The sequence below is a fragment of the Pyxicephalus adspersus genome, chromosome 1 (genome assembly GCF_032062135.1).
Source record: "Pyxicephalus adspersus chromosome 1, UCB_Pads_2.0, whole genome shotgun sequence".
NCBI lineage: Eukaryota > Metazoa > Chordata > Amphibia > Anura > Pyxicephalidae > Pyxicephalus > Pyxicephalus adspersus.
In genome coordinates, this window is record NC_092858.1 from 67,840,224 (window position 1) to 67,861,577 (window position 21,354).

General features: G+C 35.5%; 1 protein-coding gene across 3 annotated transcripts in view; it reads left to right on the plus strand.

Moving 5' to 3' along the window:
- The first annotated feature begins 944 nt into the window (after positions 1 to 944).
- GABRB3 (gamma-aminobutyric acid type A receptor subunit beta3) overlaps positions 945 to 21,354 on the plus strand; it is a 91,453-nt gene continuing 71,043 nt past the window's right edge. The window contains exons 1-3 of one of the 3 annotated variants that reach the window (XM_072412915.1): positions 945 to 987; positions 11,323 to 11,414; positions 11,663 to 11,730. In XM_072412915.1, the coding sequence (XP_072269016.1) occupies positions 11,342 to 11,414; positions 11,663 to 11,730 (141 nt within the window). In that variant the 5' untranslated portion in view covers positions 945 to 987; positions 11,323 to 11,341. Of the gene's footprint in view, positions 988 to 10,013; positions 11,077 to 11,322; positions 11,415 to 11,662; positions 11,731 to 21,354 lie in introns of those variants that run through there. The other 2 variants (XM_072412904.1, XM_072412924.1) reach the window with 2 other exon arrangements.

Here is a 21,354-nt window from a genome sequence, read left to right on the forward strand (position 1 = left end):
TTACCACTATTTATATTTAATATTGTCATGTAACATATATTTTATGTTTTCTTTATGCCACTTCCTAAAGTATACGTATACAGAAATGTAAACATTTGCTCTTTTAAGTTCACACACCCCTATACATCTGCAGCTAAAATGATACACTGGGACCTTTCTATGCTCTGCATTTTCCACTCACCATGTCATACTTCATAATCAATAAAAGTGCACAAAGTGTTAAGCCTAGATAACAGCTGTACATTTTTTTTAATACAAAAGCAATAATTTCCTAATTGCCCTCTTTTTCCCTGTTAGACAGTTGGCACAAACATCTGATACAGCATAGGATCCTTCCATATGGACTTTACCAGTGTTGGGTTTGGATAAGTTTTGAATTTAGTTCACAGCAGTTGTGCTACACTGCACAGATTCCTATATGTGCTCCATAGGGCACAATAGAGACTGGGGTATTACTTGGGTTTCGGGTGCTTTAGTAGCAGTGATGCCAAAACACTAGTCTCATAGAATCTTCTAGCGATGAGGTTAAGGGTCAGCTTACATTATCCCTGCATTACAAATCCTTTGTTTTTGGCATCAAATGAGAGGATAATGCATAGAATTTTATTTTGTCTGCTAGAAAATAAGTCTACGTCTTTAAGTAGCATTTAGAGAAAGAACTTTTAATGGAAATATGATTTAAAGCTTATTTTGTATTCTGAACAAAGTTTTTTTTTTTTTTATTGTGTATAATGAGATTTGCAAATTTTGCTATGCATTAATAAAACTCCCAAATTTGTGTTCTCATATATTCGCATTTATACTAGCTCACTCTTTGCATTTTTGCTAATCCTTAGAGAAAGCCTTCATAAATTAAGTAATTCAATTTAGCATAAAACAAGTTTTACTTTAATGTAATACATTTAAAGCCGTACCTAAAACTACTTTTTTTTCTTGTAGGAATGCAGTTGAAGAACACAGAAAACTCTATGCTATTTATGACACAAGGTATGTTGTTTGTAATATATACTTCTTGCCATATAAAAAGATATCTGGGTGCTTTATAGTAAAGAAATTTCATTTGTTAAAGCACAGGGATAGACTAGTAGGATAGACGTAGTAGACTATGATATGCCTTCAGTAATATTCTTCTTTACCTTTATTTCATTTCAATGTTTGAAGCTAGGTTTAGCTAGCAGTCAAAATACACAGTTCACAGTTCACAGCCCTTGAAAGACAGTTGAGAAAAAAAATAAAGAGAAACAAGACATACACAGAACAAAAGAAGGGGGGGGGGGTAGGAAAGAGAGGTAAGGAGAATGTGGGAGAAGGGGTTATGGAGTCCAGGGTCTGTCCAGGATAGCTTTAGTCCTCCCCCAATCAGGGGAGCAAAGAGGGTATCAAAGTAAGAGCAAATCTACTTTGAAATCAACTGGTAAACAGTGAGTAATCTAAGGTGCCCAAATCTTCCTAAATGTCAACCAAGAATCATTGAGTTTATCTGTCATGAATTTGTTGGTGAAGTACCAGGAGATATTTCATCTCACTTGTGCAACATTTGAGATACTAGAGAACCAAGATTTTGCTAAAGTTTGTTTTGCAGCTGTAAATTTATAATTCAAGAGTTTAGCTTGATGTTTATTGCAGCCTTAAGGCTTCATCAAAAGCAAAGCTTCATAAGAGTCTTTGCAGATGCTCCTCTCTAGGGGGGTATAAATTAGTTGATATACTCCTATCCAAAATAGTTTAATGCAAGGGCATGTTCATCAAACATGATAGAGGGAGCCCAGAATTCCTCACTGACCGAAGCCCAAATTAGACATGTCAGGTTTAAACTTTGCCAGTCTGGTAAAGGGTAAGTACATATTTTCTTTAACCTTTATTTGAATGTAGTGATGCCTTTGTGTACCTTTTGCTGTTTTTTCCTCCCTTCTTTTTCCGGAAGGTATGGGCATTATACATTGCACTATATATTGAGCATATTCTGAACATACCCAAGTATATAGTGCACACATTTGCCACATGTGCAGTATTCAACATTATGTGTCATATTGGTAAACAGTGGGAAAAAAATTGTCTGCTATCTGTGGTCAGTCAGTGAAAAAAAACCTCATTGACAATGATCAATGGCAGAAAAATAAAAAATTGGTGAAATTAAATAATGCCAAATACAAATGTCCTGGTGAAAGCAATCTTCGATTTTTTTATTTTTTATTTCTTTCATGTTTTGCATTCTCACTTATACACCAATAGATTGTAAGTCTTCCACCTGTATTTTCCCATATAGAATAGTCGATTGCAAGTTCTATTACCTTCTCTGTCCTCCTCTATACCCTATGGACTATAGAATCTTCCCCTTTCAATATTCTAAATTGAAACCCTAAAAGATGTTAAGTTCTTCCACTGTCTGGATCCTCCATTTTATTAAAAAAAAGTTCTTCTATCTTCTGCATCTTCCCTTATATTCTAATGAATTGTAAAATCTTCTGTATCCTCTTTTATACCCAGATAGATTTTAAGCTGTTCACTTTCTTTATGCTTCCTTATAACTTGGGGAGGAGTTTAGCTATGTCCACATGTGACATTTTGTTTATTTTTTTAAATCAGCTTTTACTGATTTATGTATCAAAGTCTTCCTAAAGCTTTAATGATTTCTAACTGAATGCCTTCTGTGCTTCTTCCACTTGACCCTTAAAAATCTGTAAATTGGTAACATCTATCAGTCTTCAGTAGCCTGTAAATGGGGACCATTTTTTGGGGGGGAATTACCCAACTAATTATGTTGATGAAACCAAATCCTCGATTGGTATAAAAAAAGATGTACTAGAAGACCTTTTGAAAGGGAGCTGGGGATGCATTCTACAGAGTTCAGGACTTCATACACAATATAAGGATATATATATATATATATATATATATATATATATATACCAGGATAAAAAGAAACATTAAATACCATAATAAATCAAAAAACAAATGATAGTATCACTTTAAATTAAAATAACATGATGGCTATTCAGCCTATATTTTACACCTATACTCATTAAATGCTGTATAATGTAGTATAATGAAAACATTTGATATGCTACAAACTTGTCATTCATTGTTTCTGTCCATTTACATTGAGAAGGAATTTAGAAGTTAGCAATAAATGGAAGCTTGTTATTGATGGAATTTAAATGATGGAAATTGATTTTCATTGTAAGCAAAAGCTAAAACACTTCAAAGAGTATATGTATAGTTTGCCAGTTTTTAATAATGCAAACCAAAGCTTATTAACATATTACAGCTACAAATGTAGAGAGCTTTTTTTTCACTGACTATCACAGATATTAACACGACCTTTTAATCAGTCACTGTGCAACTGTTACTGGATCTTTTGGTTTCTGTGGTCACTGACAGATACCCTTTCAGTCAAAGTCCCTGCCATTAAATAAAGCATGAAGTTTACCAAGCAAACTCTATCATGAATGAAATATTTAAAAATATCACAGAAGTAAAAATGAGTTGCACTGGTAATTGTATAAAGCAGGTTGTACCTTTGAAATGTCAAAATTCTATGCTTACTAATAAACTAGCCTTGCTACCCTGTAATATTGCAGTGGTTGCAACATGCACCTATGGTTTCAAACTGATTCAGACCCAAGTCAGTACCAGGGTCTTCTCCACCTCCATCTGCTTTCAAAGATAGACTTTTTTTGGTATATATATATATATATATATATACAGTGGTCCCTAATCCGTTCCTATACCAAACAGGACTTAAACCAAACAAATTTTTCCCATAAGAAATAAAAGAAAAATTATTAATTAGTTCCCATAAAAAAATAATCCTTTTGTTATTGGCATATTATACATTGATGGGGCTTTATAAATAATTTAAACACTGCTTAATACATAATATAATTATAGCGCGGGTTGTTCACTGAATGGTAGCAACTGGCGTACTGACGCTTGTGGCCAGACGTGGCTTTGTCTAGAGAGAGGTAAAAAAGGGAAGCTATGACTCATTTTGACCCATACAAGTTTTAGCACAAAGGTTGTATACCAAGCAAAGGTTGTATACCAAGCAAAATTTCTCATGTCCAAACAGGACTTATAGCAAGTTGGACTTAATCCAAAGCAGACTTATACCCAGGTACCACTGTATATATATTCGGTCTTCATTGATCATTTTCGTGTGCACTGTTAGTGCTCTGCATTTTAGTGATATTTATTTCATTTTCACCCCTTGTTCTAGCTTTTTTCCCCTATTTTTTAGTTTATTATTTTGCTGTGCCATTCTGGTCATCTTTATTTCTGAAATTTATTAGATGTCATGAGTTTGCCAAAGCACAAAGAATCTAATATAGACTACAAAATACCCAACTGCAGAATGAAATGGCTTCTGGGATTATCTTCAACTGACTATAACCACAAAGTAAGACTCAGAGAGGTTTTAGGAGAGAAGTAATATATGCACAAACATCTAAAAAATGTTTTGTTACAGTACGCCCAACCCATACTATATCTAAAGAATGGCTCAGAGAGGTGTTAAATGGGTGACAAACATCTATCACAGAGAATGAGACCATTTCCTAATGTCCGTGGCATTTAACCAAACCTAGGAGATGAGTTGCAGAGATCGTGCTGCATGATTCCCCACAGATATAGCAAACCAATTAAAGACTGACATCACATTTATTCCACAATGAAATTGTTCCTGATGGGCTGACTCTTAAAATCCAGACACTTCTTTGCAAAGGCAAAATTATTTTAGGATCCGATTAAAGCATAGTAATACTTGCAGTGTATGTGCTAAACTATCCCCAGTGTGTTAACTTCCTATATATTTAATTTTCATCTCTGTGAAATAAAATTATGCTAAGAAATTCTGCATACTTTGCGAAAGCTTGTTGTCAACAAAATTCTGTTTTCACATTAAAATTGGTTTTTCATGCTGGTAAATTTAGAGAATGTTATGCTAGATGGGTTATTATTTCATCTGATTGTGCCAGCATTCTTGGAGCCAGTTATATTATACAATACTAGGATTACTTTGGTTAGGAAAAATCTTGCCATTACTAGCAGAATTACTGAAGGAGTGTTTTCTAGTATTAGATGAACATTTATTGTGTATTTGTTTAAAAATTCTACAGTATAAGAATGGTGGATTGATTGTTATTGTGCTGTCTAGATGTATATACAGTACATATATATTTTGTTTGTGATTTTGGCACCCACATATTAAGAATGTGTTACGATTTATAAAGTTTAGAAGCCCATTAAATGTTAATAGTGTTGCAATGATCTTAGGTTTATTGACACTGTTGTTCCATATGTGATAGTAGGAAAACACCACAATGCTGCTAAAATGATCTGTCCTTATAAAGTATATCAGGTCATATCATTGTCATATATGTAACCTTAGAAATATGGAACATGGTATATAGAGGTTGCTTCAAACATGTGCATATTTAGATTTGAGATAGTAAATTATTGATTTATTAAGGAAAATAAGCAGTTCATGTTGAAAAGTGAATTTTCATTTAGCAGCTCATGTGGCTTCTATAGAACCCAAGTAACCAAGATCCTCCTTTTCTCTTACATTATCCTAAATGTGTCTATTCAAGCAGTGCTATCAATATATATCGCTGAATCTACCATGTTCAAGCTCTGAATACATTTGGCTTGTGTAGTAATATTTGCATATTAAATAAACATTTTTTTTTTAATAAACATACATTTTTCAAGGACCCAAAAACTTAGAGTTGGGTAAAACCTTTATAAGGTTTTTTCATTCTTGTTTTTGCCCCTCTTAGCCAGCTGTCACTGGAACAGATGCTTGATTGGAAGAGAATCTCAGTCTATTCCTCTGACAACTACAACATTTTGCATTTTCCACCACTCCTATCTTTATAGACATAGGAACTGTGTAATCAATACTGCTCTGGTCTCTGCCATAGAAATTCTTGAATGTCTCTGCACCTAGCTTAGAGGGTCTTGTCATGTATGACATTTTAGGCGCAAGATGCTGATACAGCACATTGTCTAAAAATGAAAGGATTGAAATATGTACAGTACAACTTGTTTACAGATTGATAAATCTGTGAAGAGAAAAATTCTACATTGTCAATGAAGATGTTTTTTCTCAAGGTCATCACTGTTCCCTTATATAAGAAAAATGTGCATTCTTAGCCTTAACGTGAACTTCTAAACCCTTAAGAGTTTTTAAAGCTCTGCATCTCGAAGAACCACCCACCTGCCTTTGTAATCCATTTTATTCCCAGATATGTTACATGGTTTACCAGTAAAAATCAGTCTATTTATGAAATATATAATCATTTATTTTGGTAACCTCTAGCCCTAAAAATCTAGATAGTGGAAGAAGAGTGGAATATGATAGTGATAAAGGTATGTGTTTCTATGAAAAACAGTCATTGTATAAAGATTTTCCTTTTCATGTATTTTTTACAGTATATTACACCGTAGAATGACCATTTCAAACAGTACCATCCATTGTTAGAAACAATCCTCCCACAGCATAAACATTTCTTTCTGTATTCGTCATTTATTATTTATTAAATGCTGGTTTGGTCCCCACCCAGGTTCGTGTATTCCTTCTAGTAAACTCCTATTGTTGTGCTAACTCCCCTCAACATTATACTTGTTATCCATCCATCCATCCACCTTCTTCTTCAAACATAAAGGTACAAATATGGACAAAATTAAAATGAATATATATGATGCAGTTTGGTTCGAGCCCCCCATAACATAGTTTTTACTTAATGACTATTTAAGCCCAGATAATTTGTTTCAAGCAGTTACAGCAACAACATTTTAAAATGATTAAAGACGACTGTTGCATGCAAAGTTTGCAGTTATAAAACCCATACAGGTACCAGAACACAATATTTTGCTGCCCTTTTTGCCATAATGCTGCACACATTATTAGCTTTGACATCACCCATTTGAAAGCTTGAACATTCAGTTAAAGTTGATCTTCAGGATTTCCTTTTTTGTAAACATGTAGATTGTCGTCTCTTGTGCTGGAAGTAGATTCTAATGCAAAGGTGGGACTCTGATGTAAAGTGGGATTCCTAATGTGAAGGAATGAAATCTGATGTGATAAGTAAACTCCAATGTGAAGGTGAACTCTGATATTAAGTTAGGAATGCTGATGTGAAGTGGGGAACATCTCTGTTTAAAGGGGAACCACTGATGTAAAGGGAGATTTTTATGTGAAATGAAAAGAGGTGTCCCTCTTAGGTGTGACGAGGAGCTCCTCATGTGAAGGAGCTTGTTCTAAATAGGAAGCCTTGTCAAAAACTAGCATGTGGGCCCACAGATATATAGCTAGAAGACCATCAACAGCAGTGCAAGGGGACCCAGATCCAAATTCCACATCACGGCCCATAGGTCAAAAGCTACAGCACAGGAAGACAAGGTACTAAAAAAGGGACTCAACACAGGAAGAAGAGAGGGAAGTTTCAGAGTACCTTAAGAGCTGGCAAGTGTGACCATTATCACCAGAGAAAGACCTTGAATGTACTATTCACTATGCATGTTCTAGTAGGCAAAATTTAAATGAAAACAACATTGACAAAGGATTTTTAGTCACAATTTTTAAACATTTTGATTGTTATCTTGTTGGAAGCAGTTAAATTGGAGAATTTCCAACCATAAACAACATTCCAAAGCATTGCAAATGTTGTCTCTATAATTTAGAGACTGACAACTATGCGGAATGGGAGATATCCTGGCACAGAGTAAACAAGTTTAAAATGTGCAAGGGATGCACAGGAATTAAAGCAATGAATAGAAATGGAGCCCTCTGATACTGCCTTGAGAAATATGGGGTCATAAGCACAGCCTCCGCTATGCCATTTTTTTCTTTGTGTGTTTTATGACTGTCCACACTCCTTTGTACTCACTACTGATTTACAGATTACACTTTCCCCATATCACTGCTAATATGCTGTTCTATGACCCATGTCCTGAGCCTGTCAGATAGCAAATGCACCCCATGATATATGTACTTGTAATACTCATAGTACTTCAAATATGTCATTCAGATGATCATTTCAATTGTGTTACTGTTTGAGGCTTAAATGAATGCAAGCAAGGAGCCATCTTTTCATAAACCTACTCCCAAATTTTGTTTCATTGGTTAATATCTTACTTGAACCTTACACAAATGCAGGTTCACTTTTGCTGTGAAACCTACTGTTTCTTATTAAATATGAAGCCTACACAAACTTTGTGAACATTTTTATGATTGTATAAAACTGTAGAGTATTAGACTGTATGGCTGTAAATAAATACAAATTTTAAAACATGATGCTGTAGTCTCTCTTCCTGTTTACTGTTACATGATTGGATCTGGCATCTGTGTCCACTTGGTGATGCCCAGCCAGCATCGGCGTACCTGTGGTGATGCCTGGCATCTACGTCCCCTGGCCTTGCATCCCGGCGTGTGAACGTTAGAGACATGAGGTTAGGGGATGCAGATGCCGGCCAGGTATGCGACTTGTGTGCGGGCGGCGTGTGTGATTTGGGGGGGGGGAACCAGCAAGAGATTTAAAATTAGTAGTATTTTTACATGTCAAATGTACCAATTTGACAAGTAAAAATACTCAAATAATCATACTGGCATGGAAGTTAAGGACCCAAAGAATGACAGCAAAGGCTGTTTGACCTGCTTTGTGCACTGACCTGCAGTGTCTAAGGCAAGACTACATAGGTGCAAGACTAGATAAGTGTCCAAACAAAATCCAAGGGAGTTGTTTTTTTATTACCAATTGCTCTGATAACAGCCTAACTGTTGGATTTGCCCCAACATTTTGTTTTTGTGAGAATAGTCTACAGGACAAAGAAAGGGGATGAATCCCCTTAGTGGGGACATAGATAGCTATAAAAAAGGACTGGAGATGTAACCCTCCCTACTTTTTTAAATGCCTTTACATACACTTGGATGGGATGCTAAAATTGAGAGATTGCTCTTTTTGGCTCACCTATTCACCAATCTGGATAAGACATAGTAAGCAAATCAGATATACGGTATATATGAGACTTTAGTGCCAGAACTTAGAAATGGTAGATACAGAGGGGAGCTCTGGGTGCATAAAGTTACATCTCCCCCTACATGTAACACGCTCACCAGTTAAAATAAGTCCCTTGTTTAAATAATGTTGCACTTAAGACCAAGTATTTTATAGTTCCCCCTATATTTTAGTAATTTCTTCCTACTTACAGTGTAGAACAAGAAGTTGAATGTAATCTCCCCAGCTGGAAAAAAACAGACCTATAGAATGGATGAACCCTTGAAATAACTTTCAGGTTTTTGGGGGATATCCAAAATATATTGCTATAGGGATAAAAAATTGCTATATCCAAATTACTATATCCAAAGCTCACAGTACATTTGTATGGTGGTCAGTAAGAACAATGCCTCCTACTTTAATGGCCAGTGGGAAAAATGTCTTTTACAGATAGCCAAGAAGATCATTGATGTCATTAAACCTGACCTGAGAGGCACAATTTTTTCAGTGCTCAAGGAAACCCTAGTAACTTCTGGAGGAACCCTGCTTAAAAACACTGCTATAATAAATGTAAACCTTTTCCTACTTTATCCAAAGCTAATATCTGTCTACATGCACACTTTACCAAAATACCTCCATCTAAAGATTTCTCCTAACTTCATGTCCTGGTCACTGGGACAATAACTAAAAGGAATCTGTACAGAAATGACAAAGAAATAGCCCTAAGCTACATTTTTAATAAGGAACAAAGTGTTTATTACTGTCATGTATTTCACTATAACGGAAATGTCTATCTTAATGATCACATTGATTGGGACCATGATAAAATCAATAAAATAATGACATGTTTGACTCATCTTACACAAAATGTCTTTAGCTAGAGCTTCACCTTATATATAAATATAAACCCATCTTGTGTGAAGGAGATCTGTCATGTTTTGTGTGATTTGCCATGAGTTTGGGAAGCCATAGAAGCCTCCATCCAGCCATGTGCTGAGGTCAGTCTTACTACAGAATATAGGAGGATTAGCCAGGCTTAATTAGTGAAATCCTATGTGATGCATGCGGCGGGGCTTAAAGCCTGCTATTTACAAGGATGCTATGAATAGAACACATTTAAGAAACTCCCATTTAGAGAAAACCTTATTTTTCCGGGAGATCAATGCCTGATGAATACAGTAAAAGGCTTTATTGCTCTGATGATTTCCATTGTCACCGCAGACTAGATGTAGCACAGATCCTTGGCACTCTGGAGCGCTATATTCAATGCCAGATGGCTTTTCAGAAGCAAATGGCAGCGCTGCGCTGAGGATTCCCAGTGTTTTGTGTCCTGTGGGTGCATTGTGCTGCCATATCCTGGGTGCTGTGCTGGAGGAGGGAGTCTTCCATCAGTCACACATTCCCAATGTCTTTGTATGGAGATGAAGGCAGGGATATAGGACTGCACCAATGTCTTCTCCTTTCCTGCTGCTGCAGTGCTGAGTCTGGCTTATGATGAGTGTGGGCTGTGCTTGTCGGGGATTAAAGGGGCCCCCCACTAGGTCTCTAAGGCTCAGTGTGGACCTGTGCTAGGTGCTGATGACCTGTGCTTATCCCAGGTGCTCCTCAGGAACTTCTCCCCATCTGCTCAATGCCTGAAATATCAGCAGCAGCTGGAGGGATCCAAGCAAGGCGTTTTGCTGCATGCTTCCTCATCCCTATCCTTGTGCCATGCTGAAGACTTCTTCTTTTAAAGCCTAAGGCTTACAAGATACAACCGTTATGGACTTGCATTTGTATACCAATCTGATGAAGATAAGGGATTCCACCATCTTACCTTGATCACACTGACACCCCAATTGCCCTGCTCATGACATAACTATCTCCTCCCCCATAGTCACTATTCCCTTGATGCCTTCAGGAAGTTCCTTGGTCTGATGCTGCTGATCTAGGCTTGCCTTAATCTGTAGAACAAGTTCAGATGTAATAGGCGGTGGTATTTATCACGATCTGCCCCAGATCCAGGAGGAATGTGGTACCCTGTCTTTGGATTGATCTCTGCTCCTGTCCTAGTGGCGGTGGTGTGTTGTGCCCAAAGGTAAGTCTTCATCAACACACCTCACTCATTTTTGTATGGGACTCTTCCTAAAATACTCACATTTCTCCTCTAGATACTTGATCACCTCCATTTATCTCTGAGCTAGTGAGTGGAGCTACAATATTAGCCTTTGTTTCGCTTTCATTAACAGAAATGTCTTGAGTGTCCTAAAAAAAGAAAAAGTTCATCTGAAAATATTGTTCTGCCTTTGTCCATGTTGTGACCAAGTCTTTTGTATGTCCACAGTGTCAATGATCCCGGTAATATGTCATTTGTGAAAGAGACAGTGGATAAATTATTAAAGGGCTATGACATTCGCCTAAGACCAGACTTTGGAGGTAAGGCAGTTTTATCTGAAATGTCTTCTTTTTATAATATCATCACAATCATTCCATGCATGCTTTGAAATAAGTTACCTGATGATTCATAGTAAATGTGTGATGTGTATTACATTGCAATCTACTCCATAATAAGCCATGTCTAGTTTTCTGTATGCAATGCTTTCACAGTGTATGCCTGAAACATCCATTAAGGTAGAAATAGTGAGGGTTTCCTGCAGTCAAACCCCTAACTGATTTTTTTGCAGGTTCTCCAGTTGCTGTTGGAATGAATATAGACATCGCCAGCATTGATATGGTCTCTGAAGTCAACATGGTAAGCCCACAGGAATCTTCCTACTTTCCTATCTGGACATGCTGACTCATAAGTACTTTGTTTCCATTCTACAAATAATCTGCCTTTGCTGTGTTCTGCAGCCTATCCTATTGAGTTTTTACTGCTGCTATTATTTGTCTCCATGCCATTGCTAGAAGCTGGTATCTTTGTGAGGTTTTGTGATGATGGGCTGGCTTTGGCATAGTTTGTAGTAAAAGTATAGGAGCTGTTTGTGGTGCTGAAAGGTCTCTGATAGAATTTGCTTTTTAAGCTCTGTCAATAAGACACTAATGCATTATTTGGCCAGTATACTAAAGCACTTAGGTCATGGATTTGAATACTATGTGATTCATTCAAGACAGATAATGTTTGCCATTTAAGTGAACATTGTATTATAATAGATTACTGTCTTCTTCTCTCCTCCATTCTCCCTGATCCTACTCTTCTTTTCTTTGCCCCCCCGTTTAGTTTTCTCTCTAGAACTCCTTGGATCTCATTCCTCCACACTCTCTCTGTTTTTCTCACTTTCTCACTTTCTTCTATCTCTTCTATCATTCACTATCACAGATTTTTTCCCATCTCAAACATGTTGTGAATAAATTATCACTCACATAACATTTAAACACAGTCTTTACTGTGTAACTGCTGGTTACATGTAATAAATTGTAGTAACTACATTTATAGGAATTTGAACACATTTAATTGAATTTCCACTAATTATACGCATTTTTTACATCCATGATGTATTTTATATTAAAAGTCAAAGGTCATATAGATCAATAGCCCATACTACTAGCATTTGCTATGGAAGTATCCTAAAATTTTCTGAAAAGTAATGACAGCATTGTCGTGGAATTGGCAGATCAAAACACATCAGTATGGATTTTGAGAGATAAGTTTAAAATGAAATGATTGAAAACATTGATTTATCTAAACTAGGTAGCTGATAGAGGGATTAGTAAATCATTTATTATCCTATTATTTTAGATTACACTGGTTGGTCACTGGGAAATGCCTCAAGTTTATTAAGTTAGATAAGTATTATTATTAGCTTCACCATACTATACATGTCCTATTATTAATTGGCATTTAAATGTGCTTTTATTATTTAAATATTTTTTTATCCTGAAACAAATGTAAAAAAATAAAATGTAAACATGTGTAAATATCTTTCCGATTTATGTAAAGATACTATATCTTACAATGTGGCAAAGACAAAAGTTTTATCTTGTAGCAGTTATAGCTGAGTACTATGTTTGCATGTAAAAAAATAAAGATACTTTTAAGTACAGTTAAATTACAGCCTTGTGTATAACTGTTTTACAAGTTAGCATTTTGTCAGTATGCTGGGCTTTTCGTGTGTAGCATTATTGTTACTATGTGTGAGAAAGGCATTGTATTCATGTGGCTAATAGCAGCTTACTCATCAAAACACCCTTGTAATATTATTATAACTCTTTTTTGAGGTTAGCTAAGAATAGGAGGTTTGTGCTGTGCAAAGTTAAGTGCATTAGGAATCCCTGCAATACTGTTAAGGAAATTCTCTTTCTAGAAATGACCAAATCACAGTTATAATTGTAGAGAGTAATGGCTACTTCCTAAAAGCATTATCTCTTTTCTCTTCAGTTCTTATTTATTGAATAGCAGGCCCCCCTGTCAAGTAGATAACCTACTGGTAAAGATTAAGTTTCACTTTTGGCTATATAAGAATTTAGAAGAACATTTTGTGGAAGTTTTGCTGATTAGAAAAGCCCAGGTAGAATAATTGCACAGTTCATTTTCATTGTTAAAGATTTAAAACTTTTTCTGTTCATGTCCTAATATACTATGCTTACTAACATCCCAAATTATAATACAACATCATTGTTTTAACATAATAAAAATGTAACTGAATAAATCATTAGGTTAAAACACAAATATTGCACCAGTATTTTGGTATTGTGTTATCTAGTCCATTTCAAAGCTCTAACTTTACAGAAATATTTTTAATATATAATGCATTACAGATGCATTAGTAGAGAACAAAAACTCTACTTTTATTTTAGCCCTACAAAGCACCAATACAGCTTCACTCATTTACAAAATCTGATAGAAAAAGCTCTAGTACTATAATGTGCTGCAGAACCTCAGCATTGCATCATTCTGGTAGACAGCTCCAATATTTTACTAGAGTGATCCAACACTCTAGGATTGTATTCTACTATTGCACCGATTTACTTTGAACTATTACACCAGTAAAGCACTCAGCTCCAGAATTTCATCAATCTGGTGAAAATCAATAGCTTGGTATCAATTTGCTACAAAATGCCAACATATTGCCTGTCTTTTACAAAATCAAAAAATTATACCAGTTTTATATAAGGCTTAGGCATTACACTAGAATGGTGTAGAACACTGCTAGAGGGTTACAAAGCTCCAATATGATAAAAGTTTACAGTTTTGCACCAGTCTAGTACTAAGCTGTTTTACTACATCAGTCTGATGCAAAAAGGGAAGAAGACTCCAATATCATAGCAGGCATTGATAATGTAAAAAAAAAACTTCTATACTGAACCTCTGTGGTCCAGTTGTGGTTCAGTTTTCATAATAGTTGATCATTGTGCCGTTCTTACTTGCATGGCTGATTCTTTTGGAATCCATGGTCTTTAACAACTGATATCAATAAAACCATAGGTTCAATTCACTTAGCTATTATCATTGCTGTTTTCAAAAGATATGGTCAAAAGAATTACAGAAATCTATAGGCTTATTGATTATAAGTCCTTTTTTTAACTGTGGGGATATTGCTGTGTATGTCTGATCTAATTGTCTTGTTTTACATAGCCTGAACAATACCTTGCAAGTATTTAAAATGGAATAAATAACTGAAATACAAACACATGTCCTGAGGTACCTGCCAAAAAAACTTGGCAGCCCTGCCAGGCAACATAAGTAGGTCCAGTACTCCCCATTATAGTCTGTCTTCTCCAGTCTTGGAGAGCTTTGATAAATCAGGCCCTATAACCTAATCAGTAAATGTTGGGGTTGGATTACTAAAGAGGTTTAGGTATTTCTTTGAGCAAAATCATTTATTACTCTGTAAGGGATAGTTCACCTAGCTCAGCGAATGAGGGTAAGTTCTGCTGACTTTAGCGATCCAGTCATTTGGCCATATACCTAGGGACTCAGAGAGGGTGAGAAATGCCACATAGATTCTGCTTGTATGGTCATTTTTGTAGTAATTGTGCTTGTGTAGGTCACTCCTAATAGTTCATATGTTAGTTATCCAGATACCTATGCAGTAGTATGATTATAATTTCTAGTTTCTCCATATTTTGGTTTTGAAGTGTTTTATTTTAATTCTCTATGTAAAAAAAAAATTTGAAATGTTAATTCTTGTTTAGATTGGTGGTTTCTGTAATGTGATGGTGCCACCTATAAAAATCTAGGGGTGTAAATTAATGACTACTGAATGTAAATGCTTCTTGCTTAATACTTGCTATGATGCAATTGAAAATCACATGATGATGTGATAAGGAACCAGTTCTTGAGTGATGATGATAGTGAGCAGAAAACATTAAGAAATAGTCTAATTCACAATGAGTCAGTACAGATAGCGCAGCAGAAACTATTGTAGCTGCAAAAACAAAGCTGCTTCTTTTGACTTTTTGCTATGTTCAACCACACAATCATTTGCAAGCATACATCATTTGTAACATTACCTTGCATGGGATTGGGTATGGTTTGCAAAGTGTATTTTCAACACATTCTCTAAGATAAGTGAATTATCCCTTGCAGAGTGATAATCCACTTTGCTAAGTAAACAGCCAAAACTCCTATAGTAAATCAACCCCACTGACTTCAGTTGCCAACATTATACTACACCTCATTATAATTATCATACCAGCCAGTTCCCTATTCCAATACTTTCCCACTGCTTTGTCTAGTGAGATCTCTAGTGAAATGCTCCGCTGTGTAGTTAGCTCCTCTGTCTACGTTTAGTTCTAATGAATTCTTGGCTCTGAAGTTTTTTTTTATTCCATTACTACATTATCACGGTTCAGTCATTACCGTATGTACAGTCATAATAATACCACTTTTTACATCCATCACTGGAGAGACCATACAATGCATGCTAGAGATAAATTTACTATATTCAAAAAATATCATTTTATTATGAAAATCAAACTTTTTGCCCAGTTCCAGATGCTGAATATTCTGAAGCTGTTCGGATCTTGTTAGTTTAGAATGGGATGAAGATTTAAATTATTGGATCAGCCTTTCTCCTTCTTACCCCTAAGGAATCTTTCAAATAATTTTCAGGTTTTGGGGAACCCCAGCATTGGCTATGAAACTATGAGATCACTATAAAATGGTAGGTCAACCAGCCAAAGCCTATAGAACCCTTTACATTTCTGGAGGAACCTTTGGGTTCCATGGAACCCCTGGTTGAGAATGGCTGGATTAGGTGTTTAATAAATTCCACAGAAAATATAAAGCTTGCCATCACTGGCCTATCCTAACAATTACTAGCAAGTATAAGCATATCTAGAGTTCTGACTTTAGTACTAAATGTACCAAAACCATTTATAAATATACCCCTTAATGATTAAAATATATCATAATATAAGCGATAAGTGATAAGTTTCTTTTTAAACCAGTGAGACTTTAGATTGGGGTTGGAGTGACCTTTCTTAGAAATATGTTGTCTTTTTAAACCTATAGGGCCTGATTTATCAAAGCTCTCCATGACAGGGGAAGATAGACTATCTTGGGGAGTACTGGACCTACTTATGTTGTCTGGAAGAGCTGCCATGTTCTTTTGGCAGGTAACTCAGGACATGTGTCTGTATTTCAGATATTTATTCCATTTTTAATACTTGCAAGTTATTGTTCAGGAGGTAAGCAGTGCTAACCCAACAGAACGAGCTCTTACTCTTAACAGGCTTTTTGCTGCTACTGGTTATCTTGCAGAATTTGTTTAGCAAACATATTAATTGCACTGCTCATGCAAGCAAAACACATAACTGGATGCCTGTGCCTCTATATTGAATATTAAAGCTTCAATATTTTTCTGATTAACTCATTTGAACCATTTTCAGACATTATTTTTAGATTACTTTTAAGTACACTTTGAATTGATAACTACAGATGAGCAGAAATACCAATGCATGATTACTTCCCCTTGGCTGTAATAATACATAAAAATAAAATGCATGATAATTTCCCTTTGTTAACATAATACATAATACTGGATTTATCACTTCATACAGTAAACATTTGTTTTCCCTGGCTCAGTATCAATTCACTGTGGCTGCTCAAATTACAGAACAATTTCATATCCCCAAAGTCAATAAAATACAGCAAAGGTGTATGGCAGCTGGCACATATTTGTGTTGCCTTTGGCACATTTAAAAATCATCTTACGTAATGCTCACATGCTGCGGAATTTCATGCAGCAGCATCCATATTGCAGCAGATTCTTTCCAAATGACATGTGGCAAACACAATAATGATTCTTTTCAGAGGAAATTATATTTAATATTATATTATAATATTAAATATCATTTCAGACATACACAACAATTATATTATAATTATATTCTAATTTTTAGTTTAAATTATTATTGCTTTTTAATAGGTAGTTTTAAAAGGAGTGTAACAATTTATTATTATGTCAATATGTATCCTGTTGATAACCATACTTTGAACAATCCCCATTTTCTTTGTTAGGTTTATCAAGTTATTTTCCATTTAACATTATACTTTGACCTGATCTGATTTCAGTCGTGACCATGAGATGGCTAATAACATTTTGGAAATATATTTTATTCTATGTCTATTAACTACCTACTTTGAAAAAGTTTGTTAAAATGCAGTTAGAAGACATAATCAATATACTGTTTACATATTGTGGTAAGGTATGTCTCTATATTCCTTGAGATAAGGTATGATCTCCTGTGTGGGTTTTACTACTGTCCATAACCATACCATAGATTGGTCTCCTACCTGCTTCCCCTCTCTGTATATTCCTAGGAAAAATTTACTATATGATCAGTTACTCCTGTATTATGATGACACATGCCAACTATAAGATATTTTCAGTACCTTGCAGGACCTGTACAGGTTAAATTGCAGGTAAAAATTTGTAAAATTGTGAATTAGCTTAATACATAGCTTGTACCCCAATATGTGCTGACAAGTAGGGACAGAAAACCCCAATCCATTAAAATTGCAAGAAACACATCCACATATTTGAATAAATATTTTGGAAATAGCAATGTCCTCTTGGGGATAGGAACCTGATTAAGCATCCTTAAGTACACTACAGACGTGAAATTTCTGTAATATGAAATTGCTGGCACTATTTAGTTCTGTAGAAAGGGGAGAAGGATGAATGGGAGACACCTTGCTGTGTCCTGTCCCATAGGAAATGAAAGCAGCCATCCCCACTTGGTGATTTATTGATCCTCTATGGCAGAACACTAAACAACATTGGGGGACCAATGTGCACATACTAGATTTTCCCAAAACAATTACAATCATTTGACCCTGGCAATTATGTAGCATGTATGCATAGCTTTAGTTTCAGTGTACACACATTGGTCCTGATTTATTAAAGCTCTCCAGAACTGGAGAGGATACACTTTCATCAGTAAACCTGGGTCCAATTTCAGAAAACCTGAAATTGATCTCTTCAAAGTCATTTTCTACTTGCTAGCAAATGTTTAAAATACTGGACCAAATCTATTCTAGGTTTGCTGGATCACCCAGCTTCACTAATGAAAAATGTATCCTCTCCAGCTTTGGAGAGCTTTAATAAATTAGGCTGATTGTGTTTAAATAAAAAACCTATTTTAAGTTAAGTTAAAAAATTTTAGACTTCTCAGAATCTGATTTTGAGTTAGGACTTCTTCTCTTGGAAAGTTTATAGATATGAATGGTCAGTTTATCCTGCCTTAGGTCTGGTTTACTCTATAAGAATGTGCTTTGCTGTTCATTATGCCAAATAGCACAGCAATGCACAGCCACCTGCATTGCTGTTCATTGTGACGCTGACCCCACTAGTTAAAATAAATGGGACAGTGCACAAAAACAGACAGAAATGTACACAGTAGTGTCTTGTAGCAATGAACTGCATTACAATGCATATAGTGAGAACCAAAGACACTACTTCCTATTCAATGTTTAATTTTCTTGCTTATCACAACTGTATAAGGCAAAGTGTATTTTACTGCACATAATGTGAATACAGCCTAACTCTGACATATTGGGCCTGATTTAATAAAGCTCTCCAAGGCTGGAGAGAATACACTTTCATTAGTGAAAATGGGTGATCCAGAAGCCTGGAATGCATCTGGTCCAGAACTCAAAACATTTGCTAGCAGATGTTTTTGAAGAAATCCATTCTAAGTTTGCTGGATCACCCAGCTTTACTGATGAAAATGTATCCTCTCCAGCCTTGGAGAGCTTTAATAAACAAGGCCCTTTGTGTAATCGAACCCAGATAGACTATTCCTCACTCTAAATTTGTAAAATGGTTAACAATAAAGCTCTCAGAGGTTGTTACGATTTTGAAACCTTCTGGCAAAAGCCAACTAGTTGAAGATTTTGGAACTGTCTTTGCCAGCTCCTAATAATCATTTTCAAAAGAAAATACCAGACTTTATTGACAATTTTAAAATGAAGTAGGGGGTTTAACGTGCCCACATGTGATTATGTTTTTTTCATGCCGAGTGTCTATATAGACATGAATGTCGAATAGGTGAACCTGTACTCAAAATATGTCAACATCTTTGTTTTCTTCAAAAAATCTGGATAGTGCAGCACCCGTTAATGCCATAGTTTCTTCTTAATGGCGTGGTATATTACTAAAATACACAATGGCAGGCAGGAGGTCCCACAGTGACAGGTAGGAAATATGTGATCTATCACACTCCAAGGTATCAGTTCTCAGTGGCTCTAGGACTACTGACAGAAAATGTTTTTTATTTGCCAAAAAAGTGAGTATTCATCTGCTGATTTTACTGGGTGCCCTCAGTTTAGTTTTAGAGATGACAGGGTCATTTTAAGTTTATTACTTGGATATAGTTCCTCCTAGAATATAAAGGGTTACACAGATTACTGGTAGATTAGTAATGGGTAACCTGGAACACATGGCATCCAGAGTGCTGATTCAGTAGTGCTGTGGTTCTATGTTAATATCATAAACTAGCACATTTATTGTTTCCATCTCCCCTTATTATCAGTGGGTAAAAATAGCATTTTCCCATGGAGCATGCATTTCCCAGGCAAATGATGGAGGGAGGATGTTAATGTTTACCTATGGGTAGAATTATCCTACAGTAATTACATTTCTGAAAATCTCATTACCCTTTGGTTTGCCATGGTTAACACTTGTTAAGAATGTTCTTTTGTATAAAACGTATCATGTTTAAAACACAGCAATGACTGTGCACTTCCAACAGCTGTGACTAAATTCTTTGGCTGCCATTTGCGATTGACACTTTTTGGCATAATTAGAGTCATTTTTAAAATGATGGAATTGACAAAGGCTAATTTAGTGTAAATCCCTTTTTGTCTAAACACTGGTATTTGCTATTTAGAATTACTATTTGTTTAGCTATAATCTGAACTGAAAGCTGTATTTAGGCATATGTGTGAAGAAAAGAAACTGCACATCTACATTAAATTAGAGCATCTAGTGAGCCTTGTTTGTTGCAGCTTACTTGATCATTTGTGGTATCTATTGTTATTTTTAGCCTTATCTCAACAACTGAAGAATATTCTTATGATAAATTGTATAATGGAAATGGAAATGCATTTAACTTGTGGGTAATGGCATACCAGAAAGTTGTCCACCATTCTCACAATGAGCTTCTACAATAGTCATCTGAATGGATGAATTCACCATTACACAACACTCATTTTGCTTGGAGCAATGCATCTGCACATAGTCCCGAATGAAATGTCTAAGCAGTTAGGATTGATAGTACAGAAATTTTATGTTCACAAAACTGATCAAAAGCTAGTTCGTCATTTAAAAGTAAACAAATGCCAAAGCTCCATGGTACAATAAAATATAGGCTAAATATAAATAAATATCCTCCCGTATGCTAGATTTAGTGGAGTCTATTGCTCCTTTATGTCAAAGCCACCATCATCTTCAGCCCAAATATTCTCCCTTCTTCTTGGAAGTCTTGTTGTCCAAAGGCCAATGTCATACGCTTACCTCTGGTTGCTAAGTTGACTTTGCACATCATAGATGAGCCAAAATTTTACTTTCCAAGAAAGAGGAAGGGTCAGGCACTGTTCACTGCTCAAGTCCCAGGATGCACCATTTATTACTATGGAGTTATACAGCTCCAACTCTCTGGCTAAAAATGTAAGGACCAAATAAAGTTTTTACATTTTTTTAATATAAAATACATTTTTAAAAAAACATGTGAGCTATTATTTGCTCATTAGTCAGTAAAGGCAAGTGAACTCATAAGTATTTCTGAAAACAAATTCTATGCAAATGTTGTTTTGAGTTCTTTCCTGTGCCCAATTTACTAAATTACACACATATGCATGTTTGATATAAAAATAAATACTGTGTATTTGTGTGTGCTCAGCAAACCGAATTTGTCCTTAAAAGAAAAT